Raw genomic sequence first — 20,053 nt, 5'->3', positions numbered from 1 at the left:
AAATCTACGCTAATCGGACTGGCCAATCTTTGCACCACCGTGACTAAATCTTGCTACGAAAACTCTAAAAACCATCTCTTCTGATAGCCGCATGTGTAGCATCCGGGCTTCATAACACATAAAGGTCAAGATATTGGTCTTTGTGCAGAAGACACTTTTCAGGTCACATCGGCGCGTTGTCTTCAATCCAATAATCATTGTATACTATAAATAAAAGGAAACTAGAGTTTTAGGATTGGTCATCCCAAAATTTATTTCCGTAATCAAAACCCAGAAAGTGTCATTTTGAGCCTAATCTATTATTTTTTCCAGGTTTTAGACGAGTTCACGCGAGATCTGTCGCCGACTATCCTAGTGCGGGGACTCAAGTCTGTGACCTCGACCACACTATGAAGACATACTTAGATAAACAATACATCTAGCTAGATAGATAAAATATTTTTATACTTACTAATCACCGTATCATATCATAGCATTATTATTCTTGTGGACTTTGGACACAAGGTCTATGTCTATCGGTAGATATCTTAGGTATAACGTGTGGATAAAGAAAACATAGGTAAGTACATGTGGAAATAGCCGCCGTTAACTAAGTTGGACGAGAGAAGAGTATACTTATATTGGACGAGAGAGAGTGAGATAGCTTGAGTCCATTCGTCATGTTCATATTATTTCTTTATCTGCATGCGTTATACTGCGAAGGTGGACATTTTTATTATTTGACCATTGCTCGTATTAGGTCGTAATAAAATCCATCAATGGACAAATAAAATCGTCAAGTATCTCTAGTGCTTTCTTTGTCTCTGTCTAAGAAGCAAAGTTTATCATATGAGGAAAAGGGACGAAGCACTTTTCATCTGAAGTTTTAAAGTAATAGAGATAATGATAAGGTTTTAATACTTACATCTCATTGGTTGAAATATATTGACCATATTATATTTATTAGGAAATATTAAAATATCTCGTAAGAACTTTAAATTATGACAAGAGTATTTTTTGTATTGATTTTTGTAAATTACCAATAAATATATTATGTAACTGTGGCCTTAAAATATTAGATTTTAGCTTGAATCTTTTTAGAAATAAGGCTGTCTGTGTTTGTAGGTACTGTATTCTCAAAAACTATTATAATAAACAGTATTCCTTATTTTTAACTTCAATACTCTATTTAAGAATAACAATAGATTCTAACTTTTCTATAAGTTACTTCATTGACATTCCTAGTTTTAGAGAATATTTTTAATAACATGGAAACTACACCAATAATATCGCTTATCTATTTTATATTAGCTATTTTTATAAATGTTTTATCTTTAATATGGTGATTGGCGACTGAGGGCCAATTGCAAAATAGCTTAGGCAACATTTTAGGACGCGCCATTTGCAATGAGCCCACCTAAATTTGTATTTTATAACAGCACATTGTTATTGACAAATATGTATATGACACTCACGAGCAATGAAAAAGTTCCAGTAACAATAGCACCAAATTACTCATAAATGGAAAAGGCTGGCTTCATGACTCCGCCGTCTGCAATATTGAAGTTCAGCAGCTCATCATATTAACAACGTAATTAATTATTAAAACGTAAATAATTTGATCAAATTCTAAATGCACCGTTTAAGTATTAAGGGATATTTGGTGTCGACATATTGAAAGTAGAACTTTTACATAGCTCGTAAGTTTGGTAGAACTGTTTGAAAGTGCCTATAACGGTGGAATGGATATTCTTAGTTTTAGCGAGCTGGTGATTTGTTAATCCAACGTTATACCATGGTTATAAGCGCGTTATAGAAAAATTACAGATACCTACCTAATTTGTATAATTTATATGCATATAATTCTGAAGAATCAAAAACTATTGTGACTTGGACTCGACTATGTATGTATACTAAGATTATAAGGACAATTAAATTGTGATATCCAAAATAAATGACTGTATTTTTCACTACCGTTTGTTTTATTTCTTTAACCTATCCAAAGACTGAATACTACATAATAATAGACGATGGATATCGATAACTATACTATACCGTTTTTAACACTCTGTATAAACATCCAGATATACATTTTCTAAAACATTTCACCCCCATTCCACCTACCTAGTAACCCGGAAGTGACCTCAGAGACATCTCTTCACTGAAGTCTGAAAGCGCTCGACCCACTTCCTATTGTTTCCTTCAAGTGTCAGGATATTCGACAAGACTCGGGCACAATGGGACAAACTACCAGTGATACCTAAGCACTCTCGGACAAATTTATTATCACTCGGTGTCAGTGTTTGGTAGTGTTTAGCGATAGTAGATTTGTATACCTACCTACTGTATTAGAATTTGGGTAAGTAGACTCAGAAACTTTTATACTTATATGTTGCTAAGTACTTATCTCAGTAAATTATGCAATAGGATGGGCATGGACATACCTATGTAACCTAACACTCCTGTATTGGTTTTTAACTTTTACTTAAGAAAAGTTCAGTCTGGAATTCTAATGTAGGGCTGCAAAAAAATTAAATTTAAAACATGTTTACCGGGTTTAGCATGATGTGTCCATGTTTGGTGGTGTCCTTACTTCCCTAGGTGTTTGAAAGCGCTGAACATCTACTACTACATACCTACTAGTTCCTACCCTACTTCCCTAGGTGTTTGAAACCGCATCTTGGTACTACAGTGTCTATAGTTTTGTTCTTGTAATAATATTCAGTGAGTGACGATATCTGTAGATCAGTGCTCGTTATTTCACGACACCTAGAGGGGCTCATTCTATATATGACGAAAAATTAAGTGTCGGAGCGCCGCTACGCGAACCACAAGACCACAACTCTATCTCGTAGTAAACGTGACGATTGCACGACAGCTCTCGTTCGTTAGTTTTTCGTCAGTATTCTTCTTCTTCTTCTAGTGCCGTCTCCTAGCGAAGGTTGGCAATCATCCTGCTGATTTCCGTCTTGGCGGCCGCCGCACGGAACAATTCTCCAGTGCTCCGCTGGAACCACTGGCGTAGATTTTGCAGCCATGATATAATTGTCCGCCCAGGCCTCCTCCTGCCTTGTATTTTCGCCTGGGTTATAACTTGGAGTTCATATTTGGGGTTACGCATTATGTGGCCGAAGTATTTTGTCAGTATGGAGTAACCCTCCTTTACTGAGCTACGTCGGCGCCTGGTTGCCTCAAAGAGCAGTGTTTACGTTAACAAGCACACGTGTCGCCGCCGGGGGCTCTTGACCCGAGGGGAGCCTTTGTTTCAGCACGCGCCCAGTGTCTAGTACTGCTTAGGTATAGCTGTAGGGATAGCAGCTAGCTAAAGTTTACCTCTGCAATGAGATAGATTTTAGCTTAGGTAGATAAAGATGGTTATAAAGTATCGGAAAGCCTAGGAAGGCAGGATTAGACCTTGGGAATATGTACATCGATCGGTTCTATTCGAGAGAGCCAGGTGCAGGTACTTACACCCTTACAGATAATAGAGAATAGATTATCGGAAAGCTATAGAGGTCGAATCCAGTGGCTTACTTTGGGAGAGGCCTACGTCCAGCAGTGGACTGCTGTATAAGCTGAAGAATGGTGGTGATGATAAAGTTATTTGGATACCTAAGTTAGTTAGGTAAGCTATGTCTAGACTCCTATTGACTTGTCACTGGACACCGTCCTCCAAACACCTCTTTGTTCCTCAACAGAACAATACCTTTTGTAAGTCCAACTACGTATTGTAACGATATGAATTCGACGGTGATTAATTTATTATTTTAGATTATATGTATATTTTTCATTTACTTGCATATAACTACAGGGTAGAACATCATCAGTGGCGTTCCTGTTACTTGGTCAATGTACCCCACAAATTGAGCAACTTTCACTACGAATGGTTAGGCCTAGGACCAACTTGGAAATTTAGTAAAATCATAATTACCAGACGTTCCATAGTAAATAATACTTATGTATAGTAAATTTAGGTACCTACATATATATACTTACTTTAGTTAACAAAATATTAAATGGTGAAGTTGCTTATAGGTACTTTAGTTCTGAATTGGTCACATTAGTTGATATTACAAATGGATAAGTCCAGTAGGAACATGGCTGGGAAACCACAACATTATTAATTAATACTCAGAATTATTAACTATAATCATAACTGCCTACAAACGGATAATAATATTTCATTCAGAGCTCAAGTTCTGTTATAATTTATTGATTTGTGAAGTCAGTAGTGGCACCCGAAGCTTTGATTATGACTAAAGTAATCAAAGGACCGAAGTTGAACTTCTGTACCTTATTATGAAGTTTATAGAGATAGGTAGTTAGGTACTTTATAAAAAAATAAAGCTAACTAGGTATGTTATTTCGGAATTGACTACATTGTGTAGGCCCAGCGAAGCAACAGCAACCGTGCAACTGCACTGCAACTGCGGCCGTGCAACAACTTGCACTGACAATGAGTGGCGAACGGGGGGTGACCATAAAGGGGGGTGAAAATAAACGCGCATTCTACAATCCTATGTGTTCCTATACCTCATTTCAGCTAAGATGTAGGAGATGTAGGAGACGTTTTGAGTTGGCATATCCCATAATTTTAGACAACTTCAGTATATACCTACATACCTACTTAGATTTTGTTTATTACCTATGTGTATTTGTCGTATACAACGAAATTTACTGAATGGGAGATTTTCCAGTAGTTCCAAAATCGACCAATAGATGGCATTCGGCCTGTCGTTTTTAGTAGTGAGCTACATTCTTCTAAGGAAACGGAGATGACAAATGTCACAGACCTACTACAAAACAAATGTTATGTCATTCGGTTTCTCCTCTTGTAGCTACGCGAATGTCTCCGGTGCTGTGTTTTGTGATAATTTCGACGACTCTGGCTATTCTTTTGGACTTTTGTGACGTCTATACCCGACCGACCTTTGCACTACCCCTGGACCCTTGCTTGCCATTACGATTTACCCCTGCCTGTACTCCGGACCTTGAAACAATCATGGGAAAAGACTATGGATCATGGTCAACTGTACGCCTGAAGGACGAGCTGCGAAAACGCAAAGCAAAACTTTCTGGAAAGAAAGCAGTGCTTGTCCAGAGGTACGTAACTAAATATTATTGTTGATTTGCAGTTGACCACAAATGCAGCTACACTGCCTTTTCATACCTACTAAACTATTTGTTTATTGTTACAGACTTGAAGATTACGATAAGCTGTTTGGACCAGTTGTAACCGACTCGGAAGTCGTATTCAAAATAAAAGTGCCGGAACCTGAAAGTTTCCGAGATATTACGAGTAACTCGGCTATACCTGATTTGGATATGGCTGATATAGAATTGTTTTCCCAGCTCTCAGGGAGGGAAAACTTAAAGACGTCTCTGAATATGTATGACGAATATTTTTTAATGTCATGCAGAGTAGCTTTTTTTTAATGCTGACTATTATATTACTTGCATGGTTGCATCAGAGATGAGGAAACATATTGTATACAATGTAACAGTAAAAGCAAGTTTTTTTTTGGTTTTTTTTTGGGTTGGGTCTTCTTTAGTCATTTTGATTGAATAATCCCAAAAAAATACACTTGGAACAGCTTCTTTTTTTAGCATTTTCCTTGATTTACCTATAAAATAAAATGCCTCAGGTTTAGTCAAAGATAATAATTATTAAAAAGTTTGTTTTAATTACCTACCTACTGAATGAGCAAGAATAAGTAAGTAGTATTACCTAAGAGGTAGTCTGATGGTTCGAAGTGGCCGGGGCATATTCTTGAATGCTTTTTTATGTTTAATCCAGGCTTTAATTCTTTTAATGCTTCCATCCATTTTGCCCGTCTTGTTTCGTTTTGTGGAATTTTGTGCACCCCCCTTTCTCTACAGTAAGCTACAATACAACACGACGACATATCTACTATAAATGCTATTCAGAGAGTCGGAAAACTTTAGTTTTGTGGTGTGGGTAGAGAAAACTAAGTACCCAGTGGGTACTACCCACCTACTAATGTCTGCTCTACCATAGAGAAATCATTACTTCCAACGTGCCTCAGAATAATTATGATACTTACACACGGCGGTCGCGCCTCGGACATGGACAGATGATGCAGATGATCTCAACTAGTTCACACTTAATATTATGTATAACTACATATAACAGCAATTTATTATTATTAGTTTGCACGTTCTCAACAAATACCAGTTATGCTACGAAATCATTTGTATTTGGCAATATTTGCCTAATAGGCAACTTGTAGGCAAACTATTTAATCATAGTATTATTCTGTGGAATAAACATGGATTTTTGTATTGGCTGAAAGGACTCGAATCCATGCCGGCTGTAAAAAAATATGCAGTCCTGTTCAGCTGGGCTATTTTCTATCTCGTTGATAACTCTCTTCACCGTGATCTTACTGTCAAAAAGCAAATTTTGACACTATTCGTATTGTGTATGTTCGGTTGGGGTCGAATAATGACGTCATAGTTGGTATGGGCTTCAATACCCACCGGCCGCCATCTTGTTAAAATTTTGTATGCGAATATTTTATCGAAACCCGAGATTGGTATTTTGTATCGGATAGTTGGAATCATAAGTTCTAATTTGGGTTGGCCAACCGTCTTGTCTTGGGCAACTAGTAAATAGTAGCTTTTAAACCATAGAGTCACCATAGAATGTAGAAAATAACGTTATTTTTTTAATTGTGACGCTGGAGTCTTCTTGTTCTTATGATCTTGAACAAAATAATATTTCTTTGATGTTTGTTTTGTGAATCTTGCAAATATTTGGTCTTCAATAATTAGTAAATAGTAAGTAATTAGTTATAAGGAATTAGTTATTTCAGTAGGTATTGTTTTTTTTTCAGTAAGTATAGGTACCTAACTGTTGTTTTAAAATTGGTTTCAGGGGACTCTGGTTATGCTCTATGGCCATGGATGTTAACACCTATCCTCAATGCAGCTGTAGGATCCCCAGAAGAACACTACACTGATCTACACTGCCGTGTCAGAAATACTGTGGAGCGGTGCATTGGGGCCCTTAAAACACGCTGGAGATGTTTGCTGGCACACCGTGTGCTTCACTATGAGCCCACCAAAGCTGCGAAAATAGTAAATGCCTGCTGTGTACTACACAATATAGCAAATGCACACAATATGTATACCAGCAGTGACGACAACTTGCCTGCTGCTGGTAACATTCGGGTGCAGCATATTGGTAACGTGGCTTATGGTGCTGCTGATGCAGATGCAGGGCGCATGAGGGCCAACCTTGTCCAGAGACTGTGAATTTCAAGGAACTAAAATAACCTGACTCTGATAGACTGTTTTTTGCTGTATATGTATAATTTAGTAATAAAAAACACAATTTATATTAATGGCTTTCCGCTTGCTGGCAACCCTACGAACCGGGTGTCAAAAAAACAGCTGATTTAATTTATTTTAATATTACTAAATTTAATGTCTAATTACGTATAAAACTAGTGTTAACTTAAAGAATATAGTGTTATACAGCTGTGCAAATGAAGACAAGCCTTCAAACCCTGAAATAAAACACTTACGGGACTCGGATATTTGAAGCAGCGGCACCTGTCAAAGTTCGAATTTGCCAACGGATATCTATCAGGGGAGTATTGTTAAAATTACATATTTTTACTAGTATTACTCATTTAAAATCATAAACACTAAATTATTTAATCATTATTCATTAGTTTGCTGCATACGTGAAATGTTTTTCACACTTCCTTAACCCACTTTTAGACTTAGTCATTTTCAAACTTTGTTGTTTTCATTTCTAATTTTCAAACTTTCTATTAGCTTTTGTATCCCTTATTCTCTATTCTTACTATATCATAGTCTCCACCTACTTAATTGCTATTAGTACTTCATTGAATAATGATCAAGTGATTGTTTTTTGGCTTAAAGTTTACATAATTCTAAGTCAATAATACCACTGAGTACCTATTCATTTAAGTAACATATTATGCATATTACTCCCTCCCCACCTATAGTTTGTGTTCATGACTACATTGTTTATGATAACTAACAAATAAGTTACCTTTTGATCATTTTTACATAGACTTACAATATATTACTTAATAATTATTATAACCTATTGGTATCTGGTTTGATCAAGTTATACCTAAAGAGGGTTATTTTGTGTCTTGGATAATCATCTTGTCGGTTCTACCTATCAAGATACTAACGGGTAACCCCGGTTGGTTTTCAGAGATGTCGAGGATGATGACCCGGAAGGTGCAAAGCCGTGACATGGAGATCCAGCTGAGGACAGCTTTGGAGGATCTCAAGGCGTCTCGTGACCTCTCAAGCCAACTGATGGCAGAGCGGGAGGACAACGAAAAGGAATTTGATTCCCTTTTGAAAAAGAACACCGACCTAAAGAATGTCATCGCTGAAATGGACATCCAATACCAAGACTTACAAGGCAAATGTGATGAGCTGGAGATTGTACTGAGATCAAACACAGAGTGTCAGGATTTATATGAAGCTGCCTTGACAAAGATCTGCAGCCTGGAGCATCAACTGGCTGAAGCACACACAGAAATCCAGCAAATAAATGAAGCACATGCAAGCGAAGAAACAAATAAGACAATGGCACTGTACGATGAATTAGTCACCCTACATCACACCCCTATGCCAACAATAGACCTCACCACTCCAAGCAAATCAATCAATATCAAAGGTGCAAACAGGCTTAAAAAATATATTAAAATAAATAAATATATTAGGAAGTCTGAGCGAGCATTGAAAAAGCATAAGACGTACCTTCCATTGAAAAAGGATAGAGTGAGACTACAACTACTGGTAAATAAATATGAAGAAGAGATGTCGGACTACAACCAGAAACTCGCAGACAACAACCAAGAGTGCGAGTTCAACATGGCTATGCTACAGTCTAGGCTGGCCACATTGAAGTCTGCCCTAGACCAGAGAACTGTGGAGTATGAAAACCAGCTGCTGGTGCTGAGAAGTGTGGGCTTAGTTCGGGTTGAGATGCTGCCGGAGAAGTCTTCACCTGCTGAAGCCTCCACCGCATCTCCGGAGGCCACCACCACCACCTCGGAGGCCACAAATAGCATCCCGTTGGCCACCACTGAACTCACCACTGGTCTCCCGAGGGCCACCACCAGACTCCTGGCGGCCACCACCAGCATCCCGTTGGCCACCACTGGACTCACCACTGGTCTCTCGGGGACCACCACCGGACTCTCGGGGACCACCACCATTCTCCCGAGGGCCACCACCAGACTCCTGGCGGCCACCACCAGCCTCCCGACGGCCGCGCCATCCTCAGAGGTCATCCAGAGCGGATCGGCGGCAGCAGATGTTTTTCAGGCCTCCACTAAGAAATTACATAGGAAACCCACCTATGCTCAGGCAGCTAGTAGAATAGTAGGTAATAAGCAGTTACCTAAGATGACACCCACTTCCTTGACAAGGCTTACTACAAGTAGTAGCAATTCAAGCGAGGATTACAGCACAATTGTATATTCCGATAGGCTTGGCAAGGATTTCGGGCACATGTTGGGTAATCATGTAAATGGAAAAGTTGTTAATTATTGTTACCCAGAACTTACATTCGGACAAATAGTTGAATTGATTTCAGAGAGGTCACACACTGACAAAACAACTATATTTATTATGGTGGGAAATAGTTTAGGGGTGTCAAAGTCTGACATACATAGAAGTTTTGCTATATTAGAAGGCCTTCCTACAAAACATGTATTTGTTTGTGCATTTCCTTACTCATGCACACTGCCTGACAAATGCAATTATATGACATGTAGCCTAAATAAAACAATGTACAATGCATGTTGTAAATCTGATTGTATCAATTTCTTTGATACTAATTTGTACGTTGACAATTTTAAGTTGACTTGGGACAGTTTATTTTTGTCCTCAAATGAGAAACGACGTCTAGCTACAGAAGTAGCTCATCTTATTAACTCAGTTATAAGCATTATAACGAAGAAAACTTGTGTCCCTATTGACACCGTCAGTAGTAATACTGATAATAGTAATAGTACAGTAGATTTAAATTAGATTCTCAGACAACGGGAGAGCATCATAGCGTTGATATAAAGATTGATTCAGTTCACTGCTCTCTCGGCTCAAAACTATTAAAGGACAAGACATTTAAGAATGAATTTAAAGTGGTACATCAGAATATTCAGAGTCTTTCTTCTAAATTGTTAGAAATAGAACTATTTTCGGAAAAATTTAACATTGATTGTTTATGTATCACAGAACATTGGTTAGACGAGAATAAAATGATGTTCCAATTGAAAAATTACAAACTTATAAGCTGTTTTAACAGAAAGAGCAACGAGCATGGTGGGTCACTTATATTTCTTAAAGAAAATTGTAAATGTAAAGAACGAAAGGACATAGTAGCTCTTTCTGTTAAACACCATATAGAAATTTCATGTGCAGAGCTAAACAAGTATATAATAGTATGTACCTACAGGCCACCTACTGGTGATTTCATTACCTTTGAGACTGTCATGGAGGATGTTCTAAGGTTAGCTTCCAATAGTAAAAAGGAAGTAATAGTGTGTGGTGACTTTAATGTTGACCTATTAGGTGACTCTCCTAATAGGTCGAAATTACTGTTACTTTTTAAATCATTTAATCTTTTTAATGTCTTTCTGGAACCAACTAGGATTACATCCACGTCGGCCACTTGTCTAGATAACATATTCTGTAACTGTGAGTTTAAAGACAGTAGTGTGATAAATTGTCTGAGGTCAGACCACAGTGGGCAGACCATTACCTTAGTAAACACTGACAAGACAAATAAAACTAAGGTGAGATGCAGACCGATTACTACAAAGAAAATTGACAATTACTTGAAGAAACTAGACGAAAAACTTCCGAAGGTTAAAGTAGATTGCAATTCTAATGAGATGTATACTAACTTATTTAAGATAATAGCTGATGAGTTTGAGAGTAATTTTGAAACGAAGGAAGTTTTGATAGACAATAAAATTAAATTTTGTGACTGGGCTACAGATGGTATTCGCAAAAGCAGGGCGACATTATATGATCTGTATGAGATGAAAACATTCATACTCCGCCCTGACTTTCAATCTTATGTGAAGAAATATAGCAAAATGTACAAATGTGTCTGTCACTGTGCGAAGACAATTTTTATTAATAACAAGATTAAAGACTCGGCTAACAAATCTAAGGCCATTTGGAATATTATTAATAACGAAACGGGGAAGAATCGAACACGCGAGACTAATTTATCTTTAAAGGTAGGTAATGACATAATAACATCAAATGACGAGGTGGCGAGAGTCTTTGAAGAGTTTTTTACGAACATTCCTTTAGAGACTACTTGCAACCTAGATTCTTCAGCTACATTAGCTGAAACCCTGAGGAAGGAGAACGCACCTTCAACCGATAAGGAATTTAAATTCAGATATATAAATACATTAACTATTATAAAAACATTTAAGTCCTTAAATATGAAGAAAACTGAAGACTTGTGGGGAATGTCAGTTAAATTTGTTCTTTCTATTATTAATAAAATCGCCCCAATTTTGGCTAACATTTTTAATAAATGTATCGCTGAAGGTGTGTTCCCAGATCTTATGAAATTGAGTAAAATTATACCTCTGTTCAAGAGTGGGGATATGGAGGACCCTGCAAATTTCAGGCCTGTCTCGGTTCTTCCAGTTTTGAGTAAAATATTTGAGAGGATCATACTCAGTCAGATGCTTTTGCATTTCAATGAAGCTCGATTGTTTCATAGCCAGCAGTATGGTTTTACAAAAGGCAAATCAACAACCGATGCCGGTACTGCGTTAATTAAGCACATATTTGACGCCTGGGAAGACCATCACGATGCTATTGGAGTCTTCTGTGATCTGTCGAAGGCGTTTGATTGTGTAGACCATCAGACTTTAATTTCGAAACTGAGATACTATGGAATAGGAGGAAAGGCTTTAGATTTGATAGCTTCATATTTAGACAAGAGGCAACAAAGGGTCGATATTAATAATACTAAATCACAGGGGGCTCATGTAAAGATAGGCGTCCCTCAAGGATCTATTCTAGGACCATTTTTATTCCTCATTTATATTAATGACTTGCCTTTTATGGTTGAAAAATTGACTAATATAGTTTTATTTGCTGACGATACTTCTTTGCTTTTTAAAGTTAAAAGAAGTGAAAATATTTTTTATGAAATTAATTCTATTCTATCTGACATACACGATTGGTTTACCGTAAATAATCTTTTATTGAATTCTAAGAAAACGAAATGTATTAAATTTACACTGCCGAATGTTAGACAATGCGATACTAACATTATTCTAGATGGGAATAAATTGGACCTGGTTGATGATACTGTCTTTCTTGGTATGACTATAGATTCAAAGTTACAGTGGGGACCTCACATTGCCAAATTGGCTGGAAGGTTGAGCTCGGCAGCTTTTGCTGTACGGAAAATTAGACAACTGACCGACGTTGAAACCGCCAGATTAGTTTACTTTAGTTATTTCCACAGCTTATTGTCTTATGGCATTTTGCTTTGGGGTAGAGCCGCTGATATTGAGACTATATTTGTATTACAGAAAAGAGCCATCCGCTCTATATACAAACTTGGTTCCAGGGATTCATTGAGAGAACTATTTAAAGAAATTAACATCCTTACAGTTCCATGTCAGTTCATTTTTTCCAATTTAATGTATGTACGAAAGAATATTTCAACTTTTGATACAATTGGCAGTAATCATGACATTAATACTAGGAACAAGCATAAGCTGGCTTTTCCAGCGATGCGTCTGGCGAAAGTTAATAAATCGTTTTTAGGGTACTGTATTAGATTTTATAATAAGCTTCCAGCAGAAGTTGCTCAAATGCCAGAGAATAAGTTTAAGTGTTACATTAAAGAGAAACTCAGTAAAAAAGCTTATTATAAAATTGATGATTACTTAGAGGACGTTAATGCATGGCTGTGATAAGTAATTAGCTCTGCTCATATTATTATAATAATTATTATTAAGCTTATATGTATTGTATACCAACTAGTTTTAAGTCTTTTTTTTTGAAAAGATGGCTCAGGAGTTTCTTGCCTCCGTTCTTCTCCTTAGACAGAAAGAGCCCCCCCTTATCCGAACGGAGAGTAATTTGTAAAAATTGACGTTCATCAGAAAATTTTATATTTGTACGATGAATAAAAAAATTTGACTTTGACTTTGACTTTGCTTTTATTTTTTATTTTACATCACATAACTATCACATTTTGCTTCTACCAGTCTTACTATAATCATTATTAAAATATTTTTTCTACTTTAACCTTTAAGTTATGATTGCACATTGCCACTTTACATGTGAATGCCCGTAAGAATTTTTGACCAGTTTTTGTAACTCCAGACCCAATTGAATATAATTCATATAATTGTAATGCTGCACTGTCCCATAGCCAACGTGCCGATTGTATGCCTAGTGGGCCGGGAGGGTACCGGCCAACAGCAAGCTCTTTATGTCTTTCAACGAACTCCAACAAAATGTCCATTTGTCGATCTGAGACTTTTCTTAAAGGCTCCATCCTGGAAATTAAATACAATATTAATGTCCTATTCAATCTTTTTTTCTTGGCACATGATGTGCCTCACAAAAATATTACTAACAAGCACAACCTGCACAAATGTAAAGATTATTTAATGGCTCAGTGATCAATCTACTTTTCATAACTGAGTTCCCAGTACCAAGTGTTAGATCTCAATCACCGACTTATATTACTAGCGGATCGTACTAGAAATCATTGATCTCAATGCTTTTATTAAGAACAATAAATTTAATGTTCATTTTTCACGACTTTATAAAGTTTCCCATATTTCGTTCTGTGTATGACTAAGTTTAAAATTTTAATAGTAATACGTTAATTATGTACTTACCTTAGATATAATGAACAATTAAAACACAGGATTCAGGTAATTATAAAAAAACACACACCAAAATCAATCTCTGTTTTGGATGGTTCCTTGCAGTTTGTTTTGACAATCATTTGACAATAGCTTCCAGTATCGCCATTTTTCTAAATAATGCGGCAAATTAAAGATTTGATAAATGCAGTAGTCGTAGTTTGAAGTGAAATGAAGTTTTCATTTAGTCGGCTAACCAAATAACAGAATATTTTCACAAAAATTTTGCAACCTCTAGTGTATCGATAAATCTCATACCCACTATTCGTTTAGTGATCATGACCGAGATAGCCGATGCCAAAAGATGGTCAGAAACCCATCATAGATTTATACGGTTGGAAATCGCGAGTCCATGACACCCGAGATAGAAAATCACCCAGCAGTATGAAGATTTACTAGCGCCATCTATTGTCGGGTTTTGTCTATGGACGTTGTCTATGGTTGAAAACCTCCCATTAACTTATTTAACTAGTTACATACCTATACACAGTTTTCGCAATAATATTTGTGCGTAATTCGGAAAATTGTGTACTTTCACAGGAATCATCTTAGCTGAAACGAGGTAAATATATACATTATAGTTCCTACTTCCATGCATCAAGCTAACATTCATGTATTTTGTGAACTGTAGAATACGAGCGTGAAGTTAGTTCAGCCAGCCTGTCCGAGTTACCAACTCTCGACTTAGTTACCAACTGGGCTAAACTCGAATAGACAACACTATGTTGTAGCTTGTGTTATTTTTATTTATTTGTTGGCGTTTGTGGTAGAAGTTGTGCATGAATAAGCCAGAATGAAGGAGTATAGTCCGACAATGCTAACTTGCATGGGGTAAAAAGGGGAAGATAGTTTTTTTATGAATGTACTCTATGTCGTGTGGAGGTGTCTTTACATTGGGGAAAATAAATCCACTTAATGTAATTCAGTTATCATGAAAATTCAACCACATTTTTCTATTTTCTTTTCCGGTTTAAGTATATGTGTAGGTCTCGGAAAAATCAATATGAAATTAAATTCTTAAAAGTGTAACGCACTCCCCTCTCCCCATTCAGTGCGTGTGTCTTGAAGTTGGTACTGGCGGCGACAGAAGAAAAATCTTAATGTAATAAGTATATAGATATAATTGTTTTGCATATAGGTATCTTGAACTCGCCAATCCTACCCTTTGGAAAAAGCCTAAGTAAAGACAGAGGCAAAGATGCTCTATTGGGCAGTGTCCTAACCTAAATTAGATTAGACCTTAGATTTCATTATTAATCTAAAGAAAAATAATACATAGGCCTCCTTTTAGTTAGGAGCTTCACTAAATTAACAAACCAGAGATAAAAAAACTTATAATTTCAAAGGTTGCCGAAAAAATAATTTAATTTCTAACTCATTCTCTGCGATTGTACGGCACATAATCGTATGTCTCCCCCCCTACCCCGCTGACGTAATTGATCCCCCCCTCCTGAAGGAATGTGTTAGGGCTTTTCAGAACTCATTTAGTAGCGCCAGCACCGATGTAGGTTAGGAATGAAAGTTCATTTTAGGAGAAAGAATTGGAGTTTTCTGTCTCTGTGTGTGTGGATATGGGTTAGGTTATGGAGAGTCACAATCCTAACTAATATTATAAATGCGAAACTAACTGTGTCTGTCTGTTACTCTTTCACGCCAAAACTACTAAACGGATTTGAATGAAATTTGGTATACATACGGTCTAGACCCTGGGAAAGAACATAGGCTACTTTTTATCCCGGAATTCCCAAAGGTAAACTTTTTAAGGCGAAGCGAAGCGCGCGGGAACGGCTAGTATTGTTATAAAATAAAGTAGAATATGGTAGATTACATGTAGTTTTAGGTAGCTTGTAGGTAGTTTTTGCAAAGCTTAAAATTTAATCAATCTTAAAGTTTTAATAGATAGATCTATACATGTTGCTCCGGCTTGATCCAGCTTGACTAAAGCTATCACGTATCTCGTTTTGCTGTCTCTACCGAGACGCAATCGAATCACAAACTGTATCACAATAAAGTAAACGACTGCCGTCAACTCTATCTCGTCTCACCGAGTTAAGTAAACACTGAGTACAGTAGATACTATCTACTAGATAGGTAGGTAGAGATACTGATTACTTACGGGGCTGAGTTTAATCAAAACGGGGTGTTTAAAAAGAGCTTAGAGCCTTTGTTAGGGCTTACGAAGCCACCCTGAAAACTCAAAAATATGAGATTTTATTTAGACCATTAAAGGAAAGCTTTGTGAATTTCATATTAACATCGAGTAAAGGTATATTATAATGCTGAAAAACTAATGTTACTACTAATCGGCCTGAAACTTGATAAACTTACTATGATTATATGTATATTGTATACTTAACTACCTAATTGTTTATCATAGTATATGTACATTGTACTTATACAGTATATACCGATTTTACCGATGTAGAGTTTCAGGGACATTTTGAAATGAACGCCAAGTTAATAGCGCGAGGGGTTGATTCATTGAAAACATAGATGGCGCCACTATCAAATTACAGGGAAACCTGAACTATTCACAGGGTAATGGAGTTCAATAACTCGCTAAAAAGCAATATTTTGGGTTTGCGTCAGTATCAGTAGAGATCAGAGTTCCTACATTTGCTTATAATTAGGTAAAATAGTGGGTATTATAGTGAAAACTGAAAACATATGCAGCAGAAGATGTCTAGATGTACACTATGTATAATTGTATATGTAGGTACCTACCTATAATACTTATTTCAAACATTGTCATAAAAGTCACAATCTCTTTTGGTAGCGATCCTGAAGTCACAAAGGACAAAGGCAGGGTTCTAAGGACGTTTTGTACCACTATGGAAATGACGGGTTCCGTAATGAAAGTACCATGATTAGAGAGACACTGTACAGGTACACAAGTCAATTAATTACTAGATTTTTAGAAGCTGGGAGAAAAGAGAAAAACGGAAAAAAGAATCTTTAAAATGTAGTCGCAATGGAACGTAAACATTCATACAGGAAGAATGGAACGTCAAGTGAAGTAATGTTTATGCCAAGTACTCTGTGATTTACGTCATAAATGTCTAGGTTGGATCTCAGTATAATGATAAAAATTGACAAACCAGAGCAGAAAAATTTAAATGATAAAATAATGTGTCATATCAACAACTAAACGTCAACACACCATGTCAACACACTTGAACAACACAAGACGAACAACGTGAATAATAATTTGATAATAATATTATTATGTTAGGTATATCAAGTTATATGTTTACGTTTAAATAAATACGGGACGTGCAACGTACATAATAAATAAAATGATTTTATTAATTTGATTTTATCGACTAGATCAGGCTACTACTTTCATCATGGAATAATGTTATACTTATCCAACTTCTGAAGTTTTAAATTGCCATTCCGCAACAGGGATCTGCTATGCCATTTCGAAATGCTATATGTAAAGGTTCTACTATATGGGTATGCATTTGGCGAGTAATGTAATGAAATAAAATATACTGTTTAAAAGATCATTGTTTTATTTACATAACATAATTTGCCTGGAATCAACTTTAGGAATTTTATGTTCCTATTACCTACTCTATTCTATTCTCTGTTGGGGTGTAAGTACCTGCACCTGGCTCTCTAGATGTGCTAAATCTAGATAGGTATGCAGGTTTCCTTCACTGTAAGTGTGATGGTATACATTTTAATTAAATTCAAAGAACACATTGGTACATGTCAGCGCCGGGATTCGAACTACAGAACGCAGTTGCTCTTCTCATATTTGACTTAGGTATTTATCATCCTATGGTTCATAGAAAATATTGTCAGGATTTTGCGTGTTCTTGTTGTGCTGCTTCTGCAGGTTCCTGATGAAGAAGTGGGACGGGAGCCTGCCGGGGAGGTGGAACAGGAACCGGGTCTGGTTCTCCCCTTTGTCACATTTGTTCTATATCTTCAGCAGTTTCAGCGGTATTCAAAATATTAAATAATTAGGTTAGGTAATGGAAAATGAAATAACAACTACTATGACAAGATTGACAAGCAAGATTCAGTGTTATTAGATTTAAATATTCAAAAAATATCGATTATAGTGAATCGAATAAAGAGAAAAAGAAAATGGTTTACTATGGATAAAAGTCTTCAAGACTTAAATATAATGATATTTTATAAACCAAATGTACTAGTTTTGGCTCAAATAGTACCAGAACATGTAATTTATTGATAAATAAAATATCTTTTGTATTTAAGAATGTATCGATATTTCTATTCGATTACTTTTTTGCTCGGATTTGCTGGTAATATTCCGAGGTCTGGCACCACTGTTGTTACGTTCCGTTCTCTATATGTTTGTTTTTACGTTCCATTATCCTTAGATTTAAATATTCTTCATTTATCATTTTTTCTTTTCCCCCGACTTCTAAAAATATTGTAATTACTGAAAATACCTTATCTACACTGTATTAATAAATGGTGAAAACATGGTTCTGAAACGCTTAAAAAAAAGGCGGTACGCCCACTGCCGTTCTCCTTTCATAAACAGAATTTCAAACAAAACAAATTACCTTTTGCCATTAGCAAATTAGGTAAAAATGTGTGCCTTCAGATTCAGTTACATTACCGTTTACCGGTAGGTACTATTTACACTGCCTATGTCAAATTCATATAATTTATGACACATTGTAAGACTCCAAACCTTAACAGCATCGCTTTAGAGATGGCGACGCTATAGCAAGCGTGTTTACTAAACTGTTTTTGACGAGTCGCCAGCAGTAGACACGGGGGCAGCAGATGTGGTGCGCACGCGCCGCGCACACGTGGGGCGCATCTGCCGCGCTGCATGTACTGGCAGGGGATGACAACCTTTTTGGAGAAATAAAAGTTGACTAACTTCTCAGGTAAATTTACACATTTTAAAAAACTAATAATACTTATTTTTGTCCTGGGGCACGAAAGACCTTCGATAATTAGTGACTGATTTATAAATCTGTCAATTTTTTTGAATAGAAAGTGAATTGAAAACATTCGCGTTTTCATTTTTGCAGTTCAGTGAATTACCAAAAAATCCGTATTTTACGGTAGTTCGCAATTTTTTCGCTACTCACCTGGAAACCCTAGTGACCAATGATCTGACTGGCTAATCTTCTATGGCAGCACCTCTGATTTAGTCACCGATACGGTAATAATATTTTTATCATTATGAAATAAGCACCTAAAGTGCAGCACCCCTGCCCCGCGTGATATTGTAAACAAAGGCGTGTTGTGCGATGGTTGCCGACTCCTTCCGGCACCCGCGCCGTGCCCCGACTTACAACAAACTGCCGACTTACTGACTGTAGGTATACAGGGTGATGTAGATTGGGTATAGTAAGCCAAAAGGAGGTAAGTCAAATGGTCTCTCTGAAAACAAAATTGATCAACGAGTATTAGATTTCTACTAAAAAAAATGCTATGCCATATAAACTTTATTTTCGGTCACGTGACGAACTTTTCGCGTATTTCCTAAGTCATAGAACAAAAGTTGTTCAGAATGACATCCTTGACCAGCATCTTACTTTACTACTTTTGTAACGCTCTGTACATGTATGGTATTGGTATAGGTGTAAGAGATAGGTCCAGGAAGTTACGACAACGGATCATAATGTGGGTCAACTACTTAAAACACAAATTATAGAACTGAAAGTACTGAAACTGAAGAATAAGGAGGAACTTTCAGCACACAAGTCGAGCAAAAACAGTGGCATAGACTAACTGTAGTTATAGACATTTATTTAGACATAATTATTACAATATTTCTACCGTATTTAAATAACATAAATCTAGAATCTAGACCAACGTACTCTGCCGTTGCTGACGGTCCGAGTCCACACAAAGAGTTAATTGTTGCAACAAGGTCGTTCTAATCAGCATCCAGAGATTACTGTCGGCCATAGACAATGACCGGATTATAGAACACTGCCCATAGAGAATACGAGCATTGTTTAGTTTTGTACAATACAGTATGAGACTGTGCTAGAAATAGGTAGAAAATTACTGTCCTGATTTTGTTCTGATTTTTTCCAATATGTATTTATATTGTGGCTATGGCTACGTTTTTCGAAATATAAAGTACCTACTATGTACCTACTTTGCAAAATATAGCATGAGCC

The 20,053-nt window shown here is 36.6% G+C and overlaps 1 protein-coding gene and 1 long non-coding RNA gene across 2 annotated transcripts in view; both read left to right on the top strand.

Annotated features, from left to right (window-relative positions):
- Positions 1-1,952, top strand: part of LOC105393230 (solute carrier family 12 member 9) — a 30,714-nt gene extending 28,762 nt beyond the window's left edge. The window contains exon 25 of the mRNA XM_048630875.1: positions 313-1,952. Within this exon, the coding sequence (XP_048486832.1) occupies positions 313-393 (81 nt within the window). The 3' untranslated portion in view covers positions 394-1,952. The remainder of the gene's footprint in view (positions 1-312) is intronic.
- Positions 1,953-4,815: 2,863 nt separating this feature from the next.
- Positions 4,816-5,246, top strand: LOC119693985. Its single transcript, XR_007267909.1, has 2 exons — positions 4,816-5,082; positions 5,178-5,246. It is a non-coding gene; the product is annotated as an uncharacterized LOC119693985 (long non-coding RNA).
- The last annotated feature ends 14,807 nt before the right edge of the window (positions 5,247-20,053 follow it).

This window comes from Plutella xylostella, chromosome 27, assembly GCF_932276165.1.
Source record: "Plutella xylostella chromosome 27, ilPluXylo3.1, whole genome shotgun sequence".
Lineage (NCBI taxonomy): Eukaryota > Metazoa > Arthropoda > Insecta > Lepidoptera > Plutellidae > Plutella > Plutella xylostella.
The sequence above is the reverse complement of the archived record's forward strand: the minus strand, read 5'-3'. Positions and strand labels throughout refer to the sequence as shown.